At 36.8% G+C, this 21331-nt stretch overlaps 1 protein-coding gene and 1 long non-coding RNA gene across 5 annotated transcripts in view; one reads left to right on the top strand and one right to left on the bottom strand.

The window, feature by feature from the left end:
- Positions 1-21331, bottom strand: part of LOC127504122 (uncharacterized) — a 1137365-nt gene that overhangs the window by 785257 nt on the left and 330777 nt on the right. The window lies entirely within an intron of this gene.
- ndfip1l (Nedd4 family interacting protein 1, like) lies at positions 1431-12258 on the top strand. 4 transcript variants are annotated; one of them, XM_051878555.1, is made up of 9 exons: positions 1431-1786; positions 3783-3870; positions 6037-6167; positions 6314-6364; positions 8355-8442; positions 8770-8894; positions 9178-9244; positions 10634-10743; positions 11021-12258. In XM_051878555.1, the coding sequence occupies exons 1-8, from the start codon at positions 1757-1759 to the stop codon at positions 10732-10734; spliced, it is 681 nt and encodes a 226-aa protein (XP_051734515.1). In that variant the 5' UTR covers positions 1431-1756; the 3' UTR covers positions 10735-10743; positions 11021-12258. The 4 variants fall into 4 exon arrangements, with proteins under 4 accessions (XP_051734515.1, XP_051734516.1, XP_051734514.1 ...); XM_051878556.1 differs by lacking the exon at positions 11021-12258 and adding an exon at positions 10865-10894 and having other exon boundaries at positions 10634-10734; XM_051878554.1 differs by having other exon boundaries at positions 1539-1786; positions 10634-10734.

The following is a 21331-nucleotide window of genomic DNA, read 5'->3' as shown; positions in this document are numbered from 1 at the left end:
TGTCCGGTCTACAGACTTTGATAATATGGGTCTTAAGCAATAGCCAGAATAAAAGACTGTGTCCAAAACTGAAGGCAGACCCCGACACAATTCCACTTTTAATGGAAAACTTATGATATACGGTCGTGCTCAAAGTTTACATTCCCCTTGCAGAATCTGCAAAATGTTAATTATTTTAACAAAATAAGAGGGATCATACAAAATGCACATTTTTTTTTATTTAGTACTGTCCTGAATAAGATATTTTACATAAAAGCGGTATGATTTTGAGATCCATCTTTTCACACTTTTTACATCTTTTTTTGCTCCAGAAGGAAACACGATGCATTAAGTTTGCTTTTTGAATTTGACGATCAAGGTAAATTGTACTTAATTTGTCTTCTGGGAGACAAGTAAGTATTTTCTGTTGCTTCCGAAGGGCAGTACTAAATTAAAAATTATGATATTTAAACAAATCATTAAGAAAAATGTACACATCTTCATCCTGTTCATCCTCAGTGTGAAAAGATGGATCACAAAATCATAGTCACTGCTTGAAAGGGTTCAAATATGCAAAAGACGCTGGAAAATCAAATTTGCAGGACCTGGATGATTTTTTCTGAAGAACAGAGCTCAGTTTATCTGCTCAGAACAAACAAGGGACTCATGAACAACCATCACACAACAAACAGCTCTGGATCATCCAGGTAACCATACACAGTATTAAGAATATGTCAATTTTGAACAGGGTCATTTTTATAAATTCAGTATTTATTTATTTATTTTATTTTATTTGTCTTGTGTACTATATGTACACATATTTTATGTAAAATATCTTATTCAGGACAGTACTAATTAAAAAAATAACGCATTTTGTATGATCCCTCATTTTTATTAAAATAATTAACATTATGCAGATTCTGCAAGGGGTATGTAAACTTTTGAGCATGACTGTATATATCATCTAACCTATATAAATACAGCCACGGATGTTAATAGACAAATTCATAGACTGTGAAATTAAATATTTAATGACTACAATGCATATTGTGTATTAGAAATGGATTGATAAAAATTAAAAAAGATTATATTTATAAAATTGTTTACTTCTTTCTTCCACTGGTTCATTGTATTCCATCTTTTAGTTTAGTAAAAGTTTAGTAATAACAGCCTTGCAAACTGAACATTTCAGAAGATAATCAACACAAACTTTTTAATAGAGCAAAGTGGGTTTGGGGAATATTATCATATGTACACTGACCACTAGATGGCTGTATAGGATTGTGTTTAAGGTAATAGAGAATAACTAGCGAGTGAACTGTGTAGTGCACTTGCTGAATTCAGACCCGTGTACTAGCCTGGCATACAGCTCTTTCTTTTTCTGCCATATTAAGATAAGGTAAAAATTGTAAAGTATTTAAGCTTAAGTAGTAGATCAAGCCAACATAATAAAGCAGCTCTACAGAAGACATAGTATCATTTCAGTTCAGTTGTTTTTTTGTTTTTTTTCATTCGACAGTGTCAGTAGGCTACAGTCTGCTCGATGGTATTTTCTGAAATATTAATAATATTTTGGCGTGTTTTATGCTCGTTTTGTCCTGTGATGGCGCTAAAGATCACGGCCGTCTGACTGACATCACAGGAAGCTCATAGGCAAATCTGATCTGATGAGGGCTGTGGCTTTGCCATTAACTATTTATACAGTTTCATTTAGACAGTTTGCAGCTTGAATTGTGTCTATACGGGGATTTTCGTTATCTTCCTAAGCTCGCTGAGGATGGCTGAGCCAAGCGGGAGATATCAGCAGGTGAGTGAGCTCCACTGTGCCTCGACGCAGTTATTTTTAAAGCAGACCAGCGGCAGGCGCGTCCACGGCGGAAAGTGTTTTCGTGAAACACCGAGGCTCTGACAGCATGCAGGCCGCAGTGTTTTGAAATGAATAACACGACCATTTAAATGATTGCGACATGACAACACTTGGATTGCGCTCATATAGTGTTGAAACCGTTTTAAAATGGTTTATAATGCTAATATGCTACAGTTTCTTGCTTACGTCAAAGTTTTCATTCATGCAATATAAGCCACGTATCTCATTTACCATGCAAGCAAATACATTTAATGCAGAGTTACTGCAGATTTGCTGAAATTCATGTAGAAGGAACCTGCCTTGACAAGTTGACAAAATGTCTGGTTAGATCACTGATAACTAGTAGAGACCAATGTAATATCTCACAACAGCAGACATGTTTTGTTGTTGTTGTTTTATCTTTTTGTATTAAGAAACAACCTACTCAATGACATATTTTATCATGGTTATTACACTCGCCCTTATGGTGCAGTCTTGGTATCAGATGGTAATACCATGGTCATTTGATACTACTATTATAGAATGATTATCATACCTTGTCTAAGCTTCTTCAAAAACTACGTGTATCATGCTATAACCATTATTCTGGACATGTAACATGTCTTAAAAAAAAAACATGGTATTCCCATTAAACATGACGGCAAAACACTGTATTTCCATGCTACATGTTTTAAAGACCTTGATGTTGCTATGTTACATGTCTGGAAAACAATTAACTGTTATAATGCCATGGTACATTTAACCATGTAAAGCCTGACATGAAGCCTAGAATAATAGTCCATTTAAATTAATAATAAACTGAAATGGAACAGCTTATTGATCCTTTATGCAAAATATAAGCATCTAACATCTAAACATTTTTTTTTTTTTTTAATTACTAATGTATATCAATGAGATTTGTAACAGTAAATGCACATCAGTTGTCACATCCCATATCTCCCAAATAATGTATTATTAAGATAATTAAATGCTCAGTTTTATTATCAAAGCTCTGTAGTTGTAACTGTGGGGGACAAAACATATGATGCAATGCAATACAATGAAGATTGCGAGATATACACATGTATTTAAACTTTCCTCGAAAGCCTGATGTATCTTATTTGATACTCACATTTTAACATGATTTTTCTAAAACATTATGTATGGATAATCAAGTACACCTATGTTGCTTAAATGTCCATCTTGAAATACTGCTAACAATATAAAGGTTATTCCTACATTGCTTTATAAAAGCCATTAAAATTTCACAGCAAAAAGACACGTGAACCACAACCAGAAGGGGCCATTTTTAAAATTATGCTAGAAGGCCTTTTACTTACTAAAAAGGTTAAACTACCAATCAAAGAACAGAAGGCAGTGTTGTGGATTTGGTTCAACAGGTTTTTCGGTAAAAATTTTAATTATGTTGATAATTTAGAGGCCTTCGAAATTCATGTGTCAAATTTGAAACAGCAGGCTTTATAGAGTTAATCTGCGTCTACAAAATGGTATAATTTTATTCTGACGTGTTTTATTATGGGACTGTTTATTTTATCATTTAGTGAATTAAAAAATAATAATAAAGGTTGGCATTGTCCAGATTCCTTGAATGTTGTTTTATGTAATGAATGTTTCTGCTCATAATTAATGAAAGGCGGTTTGGTAGCCCAGTTTTTACCTGATTTATGAAATGCTGAAGGTGAACTCTTTCTTGGAACAAATGTGTGTGTTTGCTAGTGTATGGACATTTGATGAGTTTATGGAAATTCATGTGAGTTTCAGCTTAGGATTACATTTGTCATGGTCTTGCACAGTTTCAGGGAATATTTAGGATTGAAATTTAAATTCTCTCATATTTTCACCTGCCTTTAGACCAGGGTTGTGTTTAGAGTGCAACCATGTCAAAATCAAACTTTAGGATTTCATGCAGCCAATGAACTGTCTCTTGTGTCCCCAGCTGCCCAATGAGGAGGATCCAGAGGAGGGACCTCAGGTGGCCAGTGATGCTCCGCCCCCTTACAGCAGTATTGCAGCAGACAATGCAGGTATGCAACTTTTGTACGGCTCTATGAAATCTGTTTTATTTTTGTCTCAAATTCAGTTTTATTTTTTCCCCAAATGACATGTTTTCTGTTTTAATTTTCCTGGATTTCGTATTAATGGTTCACTTAAAACTTAATCTCACCTAGACTAGACTAACGGCAGAAGGTTTGCACTCCATTGCAGCTTTCATTGGCCGAGGACTGCCCAGAGGCCGTCTGACTGACATGTCAAGCAACCAATCACAGTTCGTTTTGTACAGCATCATGTTTAAGGGTGTAAAAATGTAAAGGTGATGTCCCTGTAATAACAGATTGGCATGTAAAACTTTTTATGTATTTTGATGCCTTGAACTTAACATACTTTAGAAAATCCAGCATTTAGTTGATCCTGATCCTGACTTACAGCTGTGATCCTGATTATCATTGTTGTAAACATGACAGATTTCTTCTTTCATGAGGGGGTTTGGCATCAAGGCGGCTTTGTTTCCAGGTGGGCTGTTAAAGAACGAGACGCACATCTCCCGGAAATCCTGTATAATTCAACCAATTAGATGATAACTTGGAAACGCCTTCAGGCGTTTCCAAGTTATGTGTGAATCAGGCGTTGCATCAGACAACAGTCCGTGGGCGTGAGACCCTGTTTCCACCTGGTATTAAGATGCATTTTGGTCGATCAGATCAAGTGGACGATGCTAAATACAGGTGTAAACGGGGTCTAAAATGTTTTGAGTTGTCCACTTCCAGAGGTAGTTGAAAACGCATTCGACCGGATTGCTTTCACAGTGTAAACGCTCATGTGGTCGATTGTGTTTGAACAGCCACAAAAGACTCTACGTCTACTGACCTAACATGTAAACATAATGGGAAGCGCACTAGCCAGACAGGATTTAAACTTTGTCGGCTGAAGACTCAAGTTTGGTTTGAAGATGAAAAATGTACCAAGCACAATGTTCTCCCACCATTCCTGATTTCTAACACACACTCACCGTGTTTGGCCGGCCTTACGGCTGTCAGAGTAGGAATGAAAGCTTATGCTCTCCGTATGTTTTCTGTCATCTCTGGGTGTGTTCGTATGTAAATTGAGCAAGCTTATTTCGTCCATTAGATCTAATTATCTGAAAAAGTCCATATATTTACCTGCCCATAGACCCTCCCCTTTGGAGAAATCAGGACAGAAGTGGTTGAAAGTGGACAAAAGAGACACCAGGTGTAAATGGGTATGTGTCTCCCTCGTCCACTTGTGATCCGATCGACCAAAACACATCTTAATACCAGGTGGAAACAGAGCCTGAGACTAGTTAAAATTTAATAATCAAAAAGTACGTCTAATCAGTTGAACTCAAAAAATGCTAACAGTTTAATCATTCATTAAAATTTTAGCAATATTAGTGCCCTGTAAATACATTTTTAAATTTTTCTGTATTCTGTGTTTTATGATTTAGGAAAAATTTATAGAGATCAAGTTTTTTTGCCCCGATCTGAATATTGAATATCTGCCAATACCGAGGGTTAGAGTTCACAGTTCGTTATTTCAAATGTTCGTTATTTCAAATGTTTCCAGGCGCTAATAGTGCACACTTAAAAATCAATCCAATGTATACAGGGATGTGCAGAGAGTTTCTCAGGGGCTCAAATGTAAAAAGGGGCATCTATCACTATGGAGTAATTCCAATATAACAGTTACTACAGTAATTATATGTATAGGCCTATCAGTATAAAGACATAGGTAGATGTAAACATCTGTTACAGTGGTAGACATTGTAAACAGACGGTGTGGTCACAATTATGAAAATGGGACTACTGATGTAAACTTCTTGTATTTTATCTATGCAATAAGCAGAATAATTGCATCAAAAAGAAAACAAGGTGAAGATAAGATTAGAAAGCATGAAGCTCTGAAGACGCAGAACATGCAGACTTCACATTAGCAGTCTTTTTGAAGTTTAATATTCACAGGTACTGGTCCATATCATGATTTAAGTGTGCAAGCCTTCTTTTGATTTTTTTTTCTTTTCTTTTCTTTTTTTTTTCCCTTATACAAAAAATCCTCGTTGTGGAAATAATAGTGACCTAAAGGAGACCTGTAAACTTTAAGCATAGTTTTCATCACATTATGCAATAGCATATGTATGTAATTAATCACTATTCATATTTTTTCCCTCTTCTCAGCGTATTTTGATTACAAAGATGATGCAGCATTTCCCAAGCCCCCATCTTACAATGTAGCCACATCACTTCCGTCATACGATGAGGCTGAGAGAACCAAAGCAGAGGTTACCATCCCACTGGTGTCAGGTCGAGTAAGTACCACACATCTCACCCACAAATCGAACCAGCTCTGGGACAAAAGTCCTTAACAGCATCACCACAGGAAATACTGTTTTAATGTGATGTAGTTTCCCCTGTTCACTGCTCTGTTTCTCTGCCACACACTGCTTGCGTACAGCACAGGGAACGCCTGGACACATTCGATGATGTAACTCGCTGTGCGCTGGAGGTACAGTAACAGAGTGTGTGAGATTGTAAAGTGTGATGGTGCAGGTGACGTCCATGGAAGACCCCAGAGCCCTGTGTTTCTGACTTGAACCTCAAAGTGCTGCATGTCTTGACTAGGGAGAGGCATATGTTTATTTTTGAAATGATAGATTTATGATAGTCTTTATCTATCTATCTATCTATCTATCTATCTACCGGGTTCCTATGCAGTTTTCAGTAATTTCCAGGTCTAGAAAAGTATGGAAAAAAGAAAGAGCAGGGTAAAATATTTGCATTTACAGATTATTGCTCTTATTTAGATTTCTATAATAGAAAATTAAGAATTTAATGAAAATAAATTTATTACAAGAAGTGTGTTTTCATGGTAACTGTTTAGTGATTCTTTAGTGATTGTCAAACACAACTGAATGAATTCAAGGTGCACTTTTTCATTATGCAAAATTTCATTATGATATGATATGATACTCTTAGCACCATATTAGAGAGCCTTTAAAAAGATAAAAGTAAAAAAATATACAGACCGAAACCATTAAAATTAGCATATATGACAATGCACACTGAGCCACCTGTTGCACCTTCAGCCCATTTTGTGGTGTGGTTTCTTGGGCGCCATAGAGCATGTGTTAATATAGACCTAAGGCCTTGAAATATGTCGTACTGCCCTAATGAAAGCCAAATTTTGAACACTTTTTTAATTTTTTTTATTTATTTTTTTTGCAGTACCAATCTTTTTTTTATAGACCCTTGAACTTGGCAAATAGGATAATGCACACAGCCGTATTGAACCATCAACCCATTTCGTGTCATGGTTTCTCCACTGCCACCGAAGATGCGTTAAATTGGACATTGGGCCTTGATATTAGAGGTACTACCCTAAGGAAAGCCAAATTTTGAGCAAATAGATCTCTATTAATTCATGTGCATCCATGCTCTCCTTTTTTTCATAGTAAGATAACAGTGACGCACAAAGGAAATATGTTATAATATACATAAAACTATAAATTGTAATGCGTAACCACGCAAAATATTCCTGTTGAATATTGAATAGTTTCTTGTGTATGCAAAAGTCTGTATTTTTAATTTTTTAATTTTAATTTTTTTTTATTTTAGAGGCTCTTTATGTTGTCACTTCAAGAAAATCAATGAAAAAACCCTGAGAAAATAAAAAATATTTACAAATGACAGTACTATATACCAAATATAAAGCTGAAAATAATACTGTATGAACCATTTATGTTAAATGTGGTCTGAAAATCTATAGCGATGTTTGGAAATTTGAGTTTGGAAAAGTATGGAATTTTGGAATGGAAAATGTGTAGGAACCCTCTATGTATCTATTTATCTATCTATCTATCTGTCTGTCTGTCTGTCTGTCTTACTAGCTAGTCATATTTGTCATTTTTTCCCAATATTGGTGATGATCGTCTGGTAACTGACTGTTATAATCGACATTGCAATACTTGCGAGACATCGTTGATATAGGATAATATCATCATATCGCTCATCACTATCGCGGATGGAAAATTTCCATGTCAAAGAAGGCGGAGATACACCTACCTATTACTACGCTACAGACCAATGGTAGTTTGAAGGTGTTGGCAAGCCGTGCCAAACTTTTCCGGAATGTTCGAGCTGTTTCGAACACGCAACGATCTTCACTTTGGCCTGATTTTGTTCGAAATGACGTCACACCAGATCGTTCTTTGATTTCGCTTGAAGTATATCAGGGTCTTTAAGCTACATTTTCTACCAAGTCACTCTTAAAATGTTGCTTTAGTGTCACTTATGTTTATGTGTGTCTGTGGTTTTTTTAGTTTCTGTGAATTTTATGCACAGTGCATCCAGTCCCATTTCTTTCCTGTCATTGTGAAATTCTGTTTTCTCATTTAAACGATCACATGGTTTTTCCCAGTGTGTTATTTTAGTCTTGTTTCTTGCTCTGTTATACATTCAGAGTTGATACACATCTCTGTCTCTGTGTTTTCCTGCAGGATGATGACTTTGTGGCCAGAGATGACTTTGAGGATGCTGACCAGCTGCGGATAGGCAATGACGGCATTTTCATGTTGACATTTTTTAGTAAGTGTTTTCAGCGATGATGGAGGATTCAGAAACAGTTTTTGCACTTTCTCTTTGCTCTTTTATCTCCTTCCGATCAAGCGGGACTTTCCAAACATAACTTAAGGCATGAATGTTGACAACCAAATAAAGAAACAAAAAGGAAATGATGGTGATGAGGGTCATGTTGATTTTTTTTTTTTTTTTTTTTTTTTTTTTTAGTTTTGGGAGTTTTGGGAATGGGATGATGGTACAGGAAAGATTGCTAGAATAAACAATTCCACATAGTCTTTAGAAAATGTGATATAATTACAATTATTATTACAAAGATTTTTTGTTTTTCCTCAGTGGCATTCCTCTTCAACTGGATTGGCTTCTTTCTATCATTCTGCCTTACAACCTCTGCAGCCGGGCGTTATGGCGCCATATCTGGGTTTGGTCTGTCACTCATCAAATGGATCCTCATCGTACGGGTATGCTACCACCTAGACAACTGCAGCTAATTTTACACATTTTGTTTTATTTATTATAGTTTATATTGGTTAACCATTTTGGCTTGGCTGGGAACATTACGGAAGCGCATTACAGCGCATTAGTAATCACCACAACAGCTCAAATCTGATTAAATGAGTTAAACAGGCTGTGATGTATTGTAATGTGTTTTCTTCACGTCTTCATGACATTACAAGCCCGAACGTGATTGGTGTTTTATTCATGCTTCTTTTTCTCACTCTTCCTCTCTCTTTGCATTCTCAGTTTTCCACTTATTTCCCTGGTTACTTTGATGGACAGTACTGGTTATGGTGGGTGTTTCTGCTGCTTGGTAAGTATAAGGACACTAAACACAACTTCTACTTTTCCTCTGCTTTCCAGTCGAAAGACATGAATGATATCAGTTGATTTTCCTTTTGTGAAATGTTTTGGTTGTAAAGTAGGCTTAAAGGGTTAGTTCACCCAAAAATGAAAATTCTGTCATTAAGTACTCACCGTCATGTCGTTCCACACCCGTAAGACCTTTGTTCATCTTCAGAACACAAATTAAGATATTTTTCATAAAATCCAAGAGGTTTTTTTTATCCTCCATTGAAAGCAATGAATTGACCATATTCAAGGTCCAGAAAAGTAGTAAAGACATCGTTAAAATAGTCAACATGTGGTTCAACCTTAATGTTATGAAGCGACGAGAATACTTTTTGTGTGCAAAAACAAAAATAACGACTTTATTCAGCAATTTGATCTGTTGTCATACACATTTTACGTTGAAGACACATCGCAGATAATGTAACACATTGTTCTTTATTTTCCATGTTCTGTAATCCGTGTTCTTCTGTGACGTTTTTTTTGTTTTTGTGCAAAAAAAAATATTCTCGTCGCTTTATAACATCAAGGTTGAACCACTGTAGTCACGTTGACTATTTAAACGATGTCTTTGCTGCTTTTCTGGACCTTGAATGTGGTCATTTCGTTGCTTTCTTAAGCCCCAGGTATACTTTGGCCGTCCGCGTTTGTGCACTAAAATTACGTCATGCGGAGGGCTCGCGGCCAGCCGCACACCCGTCCGCGTGCAGCCCAAATTTCGAGACCGTGCGGACGGTGCGCGTGCAACAGCGCATGCAGGACAGAAGAGTCCACTATGTGGCAATATGCACAATACTGAGCACAAGGTGCAGTCGTCGAGGAAGAGTGCGTAAAGAGCGATTCAAAAACAAGACTCAGAAGCATGCCTTCTCCATCGTTTTTGATTCCTGTTCTCTTGGTGTATCTTCTGAACTATGTTGCAATTGTGGATGCACTATTTTTTCCTCTACTTTTCTTCCGTTGATGACACGATGTCTGGTAAAGAGTATAGAAAAAATTGTACTGCGCATGTGTCAAACTCAGTCATCCGCGCGCATCCGTGGTTTAGTATACTTTGAAAGATGCGAGGAAAGTGAAGTATACCTGGGGCTTTAGGGAGGAAAAAAAAAAAAACCTCTTAATATCTTAATTTGTGTTTTGAAGATGAACGAAGGTCTTGCGGGTTTGGAACAATAAATTTCATTTTTGAACTAACCTTTTAAGTTGTATTTCAATAAATCTCAAAACTTAGTTTGTAGTTTATGTAGTTTAATGACATTCAAAATTTTAAGCGAGACTTGAGCTTCCAAAAACGTATACATTGTTGAACGGAGCAAGAGGCGCAAGCGCTGATATGAGTTTCTATGACCTACAGGCTTCCTGCTCTTCCTCAGAGGCTTTATCAACTACGCAAAGATTCGAAAAATGGCAGACTCCTTTTCTACTCTTCCACGGACCAGAGTTCTCTTCATCTAGGTAAATTGTGTAAGTGTGCGTGCGTGCATGTGTTTTTGTTTGTTAAACTAAAAATTTAAAATGTATATGTATATGCAATATTAAATTAAAAGCCCTTTTTCCTATTCTATTATGAACACCCTCTTTTTAGGATCCTATGAATTCCTGATGAACTACCCCTACCCCCAGTATAAAAATAATAATTGCTGTATATAAGTTGCAAGTTTCATAAGCTGAAAGTAATGACTGGTCAGTCAAGTAACGTAAACACATAATGATATATATATATTTTTTTAATCTGCTCTAGTCACTTGCTGGAAATGAAACCACATGTATGGGCCTGTGTTGAGCCACTGATCCAGCGGTGGAAATGTATTTAAAAAAAAAAAAAAAAAACCTTCCATCTGTAATCTACTCATCTGAACGGAAGACAGCGGAATTCCAGAGCGTTAGAGGAAGAACTTTTATTTTCCACCCTCTCTGCTTTTGAAAATGCTGTTTGGGTGTCAGATAGCAGGATACTCTTTTTACGTTTCTAGATGTAAAGTAGTGGATGCTAACAACTCTGCACCTGTTCTGAAATCATTTGTGGTTTGATGTTGAGTGCTATTTGCTATTTTCAGTATATTTTGATGTATTTAAAAAACAAAAAAAAAAAAGCCTTATGTATCAGATCTTGTTTGTAGTAAAAGCATGTGCTATGCTCCCTGTTAACCAGTAGGGGGAAGTCTTGCTTTTTTAATTTCAGTCTGTTTTTTTTTTTTTTTTTTTTTTTTTTCTCTCCCCTTCATTCAGTCATGTTTGACAAGAAGGCAACCAGTCACTGCTGGTCACCATTCATGAAGAGCTTTTCTCTTTGTGAATGGCAGTGTGAAATGAATTGAATCCAAAACAGTCAATGCTTTCCTTTTCTTCTATTCTCTTCTACTGTTTCTCTTTCTCTCTGCCTCCCCACATGACATGAAATTAAAGTTACTGTTTTTAAGTTGTCACTTTTGATGTGGTTTAGACATGTTTTATTGGCTATGTAGTTATTTGAAATAGCTTATTAAGACCAAAGTTAAGATCCAGAAGGCACATGAATAGCATCTTGCATCAGCAAATGCAAATTATGTTTTTACACTGCACATTTGGCGTCCACAAAAGGGCTCTTAGAGCACCATGTTTGAGTTCTTTTTACAAAGAAATAAAAACTGATATTGTCTGCGTTGCAATTCAAGCAGTCAAACCTTTCTTCTTTTATACTAGGAGGCTGATGGCACTGCACATTTTTCCTTTGAATATACATTTAGCCGGATGCCTCTCCCCCACCTTGTGCAGTGGCCATGATAGGGGCCCGTTTGATCTCTCTCTGTCTAATCATGCATGATTTTGCTTTGGCTTGTCTGCTCTTGTCACCTTGGGTCTCGTCCATGACACAGGAAGTTACTCTTTTGTGCTGTGTTTTTCATGCAGCTTTGCGGTCACCCTTCGAATTCCAGTGGATGTGCTCATGTATTTGCCTGTAAATAAGATACTGCTATTAAATGTCTCTCGTGTTCAACATTTAGTGGTAATGTTTTTGCTGCATCTTTGCCATGGTATTGAAGTGTATCCAGGTATGAGAAACTTTTACAGTCAGCTTTGATAAACATGAATTAAACGCAAAACTAAGAACTTTTAATATGGTATAAGTTGTAAACTGTCATGTTGTACAATCCCCCCCCCCCCCCCCCCCAAAAAAAAAACCATGGCATTTGTGAATTGGTAATTATTTAATAAAGGTAACACTTTATTTTGGAGTCTTTTAACTAGTTGTTTATTAGCATGCATATTGCTAAAATATTGGCTGTTTATTAGTACTTATTAAACACACATTAATGCTTTATTATACAGTCGTATCCTACCCAAAACCTAACCTAAACAGCTACCTTACTAATAATTAATAAGCAGTAAATTAGGAGTTTATTGATGGAAAATTCGTAGTTAATAGTGAATGTGTGTTCCCTATACTAAAGTTTTACTTTACCAAAATAAATAAATACTTCAATTAAAATGTATACACAATACTTATTGGAAAATATTATTATTAGTGTTTACTTTATCACTTTTTTGCTTGACATTTTAGACTCATAAAAACTTGTTAAAAGTGATATAAAATATCTTCAAAACCATATAAAAAAATTTAAACATCTGGCACCTGCATTTTGAACTAGATTTTTCATGTAGTTGCACAATCTTATATATCATTGACCATTTTCTAACAGCAAAAGCCTCTGCAAACTTTTGAAAGAATGATCTGTTACTGAAGGTTTGTTTTCATCTGTTAGCCTGAGTTGCTGAACCAATAAAACTAGTCCGACCTGATTTCCTTGGTCGGATGTAGAGGAAAAATATTCATGTCAACAAGGGCAAATTTCTGTTGTGGTTGCAGCTGGAGACTATTGACGGGCAATATATCATGTCAGCGAAATGAAAGTAATGAATCATGTGGAATGTAGAATATAAACAGCTGGTTTTGAATACAATGATCATTTTTTGTGGTGATATTTGCCTGTGTCCATCTGATAGCTCTTGAATGCAGTGTAGTTGAGTATGCGAGTGTGGGTTTGAGGAGCAGGCACAGGCTGTCTCCTGTTATTGCCTGTTTGTGCCGTCCATTTGAGGTGTGAAGCCAACAGCTCTCATTCCTCCTTCTGGTGTGACTTCCTGGGGGAAGCGCACAGCATTTAATAACCTAACACTCTCCTACCACTGACAATCATCTCTGCAAACACAAACACGCTCATGCTCTGGGGTCCTAAATATATCCCAGGATAGCTTTCCAAGACAGGTGACCAGAGTCCCATTTGAATTTGGAGGGAGGTGTTAGAGGGACTGTGACAAATAAGTGTGTGTTTGCAAAAAAATAACAAAATTGTCATGGCAATACCTTTTTTTGGTGGGGGTCTGAACGTGCTCTCTTACAAATGAAGGTTCCAAAAGGGGGGGAGTATGCAGTGATGCCATAAAAGAACAATTTTAGGTTCCCCAAAAGAACCTTTCAGTGAACCATACTCAAGACCCTTTTTTTTTTTCTCTCTTGGCATGAACAACATTTTGGAGTGCCCTTATTATGCTATTTTAAAGTTTCCTAATTATTTTTTGGAGGTCTCCTACAATAGGTTTACATGTATCCAAGGTCAAAAAACACTTTTTTTCTCATAATATACATTGCTGCATCACCTGTTTTCTTACACTGTCTGAAACGGTCTGATAAAGGATTCTGTCTCTTTAAACCCCTCCTTACTGAGAGCCTGCTCTGCTCTGATTGGTCAGATGGCCCAGTCTGTCGTGATTGGTCTACCGCTTACAGTACATGTCGAAAACACCATTACATTATCTGAATTTTAGCCAGTGTCGCCAAGTCCGTGGTTTTCCCACGGAATTGGGCTACTTTTACATTGTTGCCCCGGGTAAAAATGTTTTCCGCGGGTTGATTTCTACTCCTGTACATACAATTTCGGCACGCCAACGGCCCCAAAACACCACCCAGACGTACAAATTCAGTGGAGAATTCAACCGCCCGATGGAGAAAATAGCATTGGGCTATTTTCAGGCTGCTTTTGACTGGCCATTGGGCTGCTTTTGTTGTATAGCCCCGGCAACCCTGATTTCAGCTCCAGAGACTTCCTCAGCACTTGTTTACAACAGTGATAACAGTGATAAAATAAAACAGTGATGGCGCCAGTTTACCGTATCAATTTGAGCGCAAGTCCGATAATGAAACATTGCCAGACCATACTCTGGTATTATGCAAATTCGTTACAAACCTATGTAGTTTTGAGCAGGAAATGAGACTGGAATTACTGACGACTCGTTTCAGGCAGTTCAGAATCACTTCTTTCTTTCGGGAGACAATAACTCTGTTGCACTTTGATCTTGAAACTTTGCAGACCTTTTACATTCACAAACACACTACATATATAAACTATATAACACACTACATGAAATGTAATATCCGGAAAAACGTAATGAGGCACTTTAATAATCTAAATAACCCTTTTTCACTATACATTTGTTAATTTAGTATCATTGATATACTTTTATTTTTTTTGTTAATATTTTGAAGTAGAAAAACCATGGTACTTCAATGGTACATCTCTAAGGTACCATACTCTTTTGGAGATGTTTGGTGATGTAAGTGATAGTTTTGACTTGTAACACAATAGAACGTGTACAATGGCAGTGCTAAGTTATTTTTGGAATATCTATCATGGTAAAACCATGTTTTTAACACCCATTCTATATTATGGTATTTACTATTGTAAATACCATAATATATTAAAATGGTAGTTATTTAGTACTTTGGAATAAATTAAAGTACCACGCTATTACCATCACATGGTAATACCAAGATATTTTGAATGTACCATGGCAGGACTTTTTTGGACATGTATTGTTGTAATACCATTTTTTACACACATTCTTATTAAATTACATATATACAATCATTGTTTTTAAATTACATGTAAATACAATGATATATTATGGTAATCATCCAGTACCATGATATAAAATTAAAGAACTATGCTATTACAATCTGATACAATCGCTGTACCATGGTACCGCCTCAGCACTTAGTGAAGGTGGGGGTGGGGAAGATTTAGTCACTTATGACTCATACAGCCCCCATATCCCCCCCACCCCATACACACACATTTGGCATAGATGTTTTGTTGGTGTGTGTGTGTGTCTCTGTCTCTGTGCTGATAAAGTCAATCGAACGGCGCAAGGACTCTCGCTGACTGGTTACCGTGGCGAGGGCGGACCAGTTACCGGGAGTGACGGCCAAGCGATTGGTGACTCATCGGCGGCGGCTGCTGCTGCTGCTGACGGTGATGAGTCCAATGTATTCCTCTCACACTTGCTTTCCGCACCTCTCTCTATCATCCCTCTGTTTATGAACGGCGTTCATTCACAATCTCTGTATATTTGCTAATCTTATATCACCTGAATTCCGCTTAAGAATCAGTAACCGTCATGTAAACTGCTGCCATGATTCTATAGATCAGCGTTTCCTTACTTTTTTTTGGTTTTATGAGACCCCACAGCCCCATAAATAAAGCCGAAGAACATCTTCATCGACACTGAACCAGAAATATGCAACTTTCGAGTCGTATTCAACGGGATATCAATATAACATCATCCTTTTTCATTGTTAAAATGACAATAGTTGTGTCCCAAATACACTATGCACTCTACCGTCTAGTGCACTGCACATTTTGTATGTCTCCTTTAGCTGACACACCGCAAGCGCTATGATTGGTCTGCTAGAACTCCTACCTCAGGTCAAAAAAAAATCTGCGATAGCGTCACATTTCCTCATACTCATTTCCGCTTGCGACATAACTACACTTCGATATTTAACAACTCAAGCTGCAACAAAAGTCGCTGTATATTTGCCGCCCAGGGTTGCCAGGTCTGTGCAACAAAAGTAGCCTAATGGCCAGTCACAATGCTATTTTCTCCATTGGGTGGCCGAATTTGTACGTCTAGGGGGGTGTTGGAGCGGCGAAATCATACGTACAGGGGTGGAAATCAACCCGTAGCAAAAAACTTAAAAGTAGTCCAATTCCCTATGAAAAAACTGCGGATTTGACAACACTTGCCGCCATCACTGCTGCTGCTTCTCCGACAAAGTACACAAAAAGCTGCTGCTTCTTCGGCTTTTGCCTCGATACTGTGGGCTACACCATCAACATGCCAGTGGACACTGCCTACTAGCGGTCTGCATGCATAATTGCACATTACAGCCTTGACATCATTGAATTTTGTTGAGAGGTCAATCACTGGTTGCAGATACCACAGAAATGAACGAGAAGTGCCGTAAACTGAATCATACCTGTCGCGCAATTGTCCTTGTCTTCTCTTATAAAACAGCATTTTTTCGGTGTAAACTCTAAAAATAGATCAATCCAAAACAAATATTTAAGAGCAAACATGTTGAAGATTAGCCGAGGTCTGTCGATTCATTAATAAGCTATTTCCTCATGAAAGCGGTTTATTCAGCCGCATAGTGAAACTTTTCCTCCATTGACATCCATTAAAAAAAATGGTGTCCAATGGCGTACCACAGCGTTAGCAGACGTCTAAGGTTGCAGGCTTGCCTTCAAGTGGCTTTGCTAATGCTGCATTTATGCCATGTCGTAATTACCATAACTAAAACACTGTATGCTTTCAAATCGCTCTCGCGGTACTTTGATGTCATATACCAATGGGTCTGCACAGCGCCACTTCAAGTCAAAGACATCTTAAATCTGCAGTGGTCAGGTGGTACAAGTCGTAGCTTGAGAGTTTACACTTTGTAATTACAAGTTCTACAAGCACGTGAAGGCTCTTTACAGTTCAGAATCATTACGGTAATTACGAAATGGCGTGAACACACCTAAAATGTGCAGTGCTAGGGGTGCTCCAGGACAGGTTTGAAAACCACTGGTTTAGTGTATACATTATAAGGTTTTTATGTCATCCAGCATTACAGTATGGTAGCCCCTCCCCCTCCAATATGTAATTAAAGCTGTGACAGATGAGTGCATGAAGTGAACATTCCACAATTTTTTCGATCTTTTACATTTTGGTGTATCAGTGATGGAAATGTAATTTTTCCAAATCTTACGAATTTTATATGAAATTTACTCACCCTCATGTTGTTCCAAACATTTTTTTTTTTTTTTTTTTTTTTTGATGATGATGATATATTAAAGAATGTTTCAACTGTTTTGTCTGTACAGTGACAGTCAGTGGGGTCCAAAAAAAATTGGAACCCACTGATTTTAATTGTATGGACATTTTTTGAAAATGGGTCAATGACATGACGTGCATATTTTTGCACCTAAGTGCATTATTACCTTTTTAAATGATTTGATAAATAAATTCATGACATGTATCACTTTATTCTATAAAACCTATTTAGTTTGAATTCATTTTTAGTACATTTAAATAATACATTTTATTTTATGTTTTGCTATTTAAAACCCCCAAAATGTCAGGTGCTGCAACTTTCCGAACAATTGAACAGACTAAGAAAACTATTTAAAATGGTGTCTTAATAATAAAAAATTAAAAACTAAATGGCATCAATTTAGTTTTGAAACCTTTCAAATAAACACATTTTATAAATACCAGTAGTTTTAAAGCTGTTGAGATCATTAAAAAACATTTGTCAAGCAATTTGTATATTCTTAAATGTCAGGGTGGCACAACTGCAAACATGGATCATTTATTATGAATTGACAAGGTAATAACAGCAAACATAATGCATCATCCAGAGGAGCCCAACTGATCCTCTTGGCAGAGTGAAAAAGTTTATACTTCTCCCAAATACAGGTAATTTCAAGTATGAGTAGGTTGGTACACTTTCCATGTCAGGTGGTACAACTACAGTATATACAACCATTTGGTCGTACCGCCTGACATAAAAAGACAAATTAATTTAAACACATTGAAATGTTATTTAACAACTGAAACTTGTTTAAACACATTGTTCATGACTCACATATGCATTACATCAGTTTTGAAAAGATTTTTAAAAAGCACCTGAGTGAGTAAATGATGACATTTTAATATTTTGGTGAGATATCTCATTAAAAAACATTGTAATGTTACCCCTAGATCAATTCTGGGGCACAGAATCATGCAGTGATGCAAGTGACCTACAGAGTCTTTGAGATGCTGAAATGCTGGCCAGCCTTATTATCCAGCTATCTACATCCACATTTCATATTTTTATGAATGAGGAGAGATACTGAATGCTGGGATGCTGCGATTGGCTGCAGAGGACCCATTCAACCACCCGCCCCCCAAACACACATACACACACACACACACACACACACACACACACACACAGAGAAAGAGCGAGGAGACGTCATGCTACGCTTCCGCAGTGCATCAAGGGAATCAGACTGCCTCTGACTCATGCTGGAGAAATTGAGAGAGCGAGTGGGGAGGGCTCGCTCTTCATTCTGATTTTCTCGCTCGCTGCTCCTGGAGCCCAGTGATGTAATACAGGTGACCTATTCGTCACAGACCACCCCCGCTTCCTCCTGGCAGCCGATTGGCTGAGTGGTCGTATGAATGAGCCGCTCTGTTCCCTGTGGGGAGGGGGTTTGGGTGGAGTGAAGCAGAAGCACGTCACTTGTTCATTGAGGGAAAAAAAGGAAGTGGAGAAAAAACTCTGCTGGCTTCCTTGGCAGCAGCTCTGAATAGAGCTTAAATGAGTTTGCATGCTGATCTCACTCTTTGTCACACATGTAGGCAGTGTGTGCATAAAGGTGACAGTGAGTGTTTGCTTTACTCTGCGTGTGTGCTGCTGGATATACATTATTAACTGCTACTGCATGATCGCTCATTACAGACAATGAGAATGTAATAGCTATTGTTTCATAATCATTGCATTATAATTACAGACACTTGCATTAACACAAATATTAAGTGGACTGTACATGGAAGCGTAACTGAACCGTGTCTCCAGCGTAATGAGAAACAAACCTTGCAAATCTGTGATGTCAGATGCAATTTAAAAGCTTTCCACCTCAGTTTCTGCTGAAGTCCTATTCTGTTTTACTCTATTCAGTTCGGTTCCTCTTTGCTTTGTACTGTACTTTCTACCTCTAGTTCTATTCTGCTCTGCTTCTATTCTACTCAGCTCTATTCTGCACTCTTTTTATTCCATTATACTCTGTTCCTATCCAATTCTATCCTGTTCTATTCTTCTTCTGTTCTATTTCTATTGTGTACATTTCTGCTCCTGTTGTATTCAGTTTCTATTCTATTCTGCTCATACATGTTCTGCTATGCTCCTATTCTATTCTGATCTGATTCTATTCTACTCTCCTCAGCTCTATTCTTTACTGTTTTTATTCTATTCTACTGTGTTCCTATCCAATTCTATCCTGTTCTGTTCTATTTCTTTTGTGTTCAGTTCTGCTCCTGATGTATTTGGTTTCTATTCTATTCTGCTCATACATGTTCTGTTATGCTCCTATTCTATTCTATTCTATTCTATTCTATTCTATTCTGCTCCTACTCAGTTCTACTCAGCTTTATTCTGTACTGTTTTTATTAAATTCTACTATTTCTATTCAGTTATATTCTTTTTCTGTTTTATTCTTCTTGTATTCTAATTCTGGTGTATTCTGTTTATATTCTAATTTGTTCTCTCTATTAGGTTCTACACAGAATGATTCTATTCCATTCATGCTCTATTTTGCTCTGCTCCCATCCTATTCTGCTTCCATTATATTCTGCTACCATTCTGTTATATTAGTAATCTGTTCTATTGTGCTCATATTCTCTATTATGTTCAACTCAGATTTATTATATTCTGCTCATATTCTTTTTCTGCTCCTACTCAATTTCTGTTATATTCTGCTGTATTCTGTTTTGCTTTGTTTGGCTTTTTTTCTATTCTGATCTATTCTGTTCTGTTTTACTCTATTCAGTTTGGTTCCTCTTTGTTTTGTACTGTACTTTCTGCTCAGTTCTATTTTGCTCTGCTTCTATTCTACTCAGCTCTATTCTGTACTCTTTTTATTCCATTCTATTCTGTTCCTATCCAATTATATCCTGTTCTATTCTTCTTCTGTTCTGTTTCTATTGAGTTCAGTTCTGCTCCCATTCTATTCTGTTTTATTCTGCTACTGCTCAATTCTACTCAGCTTTTTTCTGTACTGTTCTTATTAAATTCTACTGTTTCTATTCAATTATATTCTCTTTCTATTCTGTTCCTCTAGTATTCTTATTCTGTTTATATTCTAATCTGTTCTGCCCTGCTCTCTGTCATGTTCTTATGCTATTAGGTTTTACACAGATTGAATCTATTCCACTCATGCTCTGTTTTGCTATGCTCCCATTCTATTCTGTTACTGTTCTGTTCTATTAGTAATCTGTTCTATTCTTCTCATATTCTCTATTACGTTCAACTCAGATTTATTATATTCTGCTCCTACTCCATTTCTGTTCTATTTTGCTGTATTCTGTTTTGCTTTGTTTGGCTTGCTTCTATTCTGATCTGTTCTGTTTTACTCTATTCAGTTCGGTTCCTCTTTGTTTTATACTGTACTTTCTTCTCTGTTCTATTCTGCTCTGCTTCTATTCTAATCAGATCTATTCTGTACTCTTTTTATTCCATTCTACTCTGTTCCTAGCCAATTCTATCCTGTTCTATTCTTCTTCTGTTCTATTTCTATTGTGTTCAGTTCTGATCCTGTTTCTATTCTATTCTGCTCATACATGTTCTGTTATACTCCTATCCTATTCTGTTTCTATTCTATCCTGTTCTATTCTATTCTGCTTTTACTTGATTTTACTCAGCTTTATTTGGTACTGTTCTTATTAAATTCTACTGTTTCTATTCAATTATATTATTTTTCTATTCTTCTTGTATTCTATTTCTTTTGTATTCTGTTGATATTCTAATCTGTCCTGCTCTGCTCATACTCTGTTATTCTCTTATCCTATTAGGTTCTACACAGATTGATTGATTCTATTCCATTCATGCTCTATTTTGCTCTGCTCTCATTCTATTCTGCTACTGTTCTATTAGTAACCTATTCTATTCTTCTCATATTCTTTATTACGTTCAACTCAGATTTAT

This window comes from Ctenopharyngodon idella, chromosome 21 (genome assembly GCF_019924925.1).
Source record: "Ctenopharyngodon idella isolate HZGC_01 chromosome 21, HZGC01, whole genome shotgun sequence".
In the NCBI taxonomy this organism is placed as follows: Eukaryota; Metazoa; Chordata; class Actinopteri; order Cypriniformes; family Xenocyprididae; genus Ctenopharyngodon; species Ctenopharyngodon idella.
The sequence above is the reverse complement of the archived record's forward strand: the minus strand, read 5'-3'. Positions and strand labels throughout refer to the sequence as shown.

Bases quoted from the DNA above. Each gene is read 5' to 3' on its own strand.
- ndfip1l (XM_051878555.1), top strand. From the start codon at position 1,757: ATGGCTGAGCCAAGCGGGAGATATCAGCAG. The intron at 6,365-8,354 runs GTACAGTAACAG...GTTTTCCTGCAG, and splicing joins TAACTCGCTGTGCGCTGGAG to GATGATGACTTTGTGGCCAG. The intron at 8,895-9,177 runs GTATGCTACCAC...TTGCATTCTCAG, and splicing joins AATGGATCCTCATCGTACGG to TTTTCCACTTATTTCCCTGG.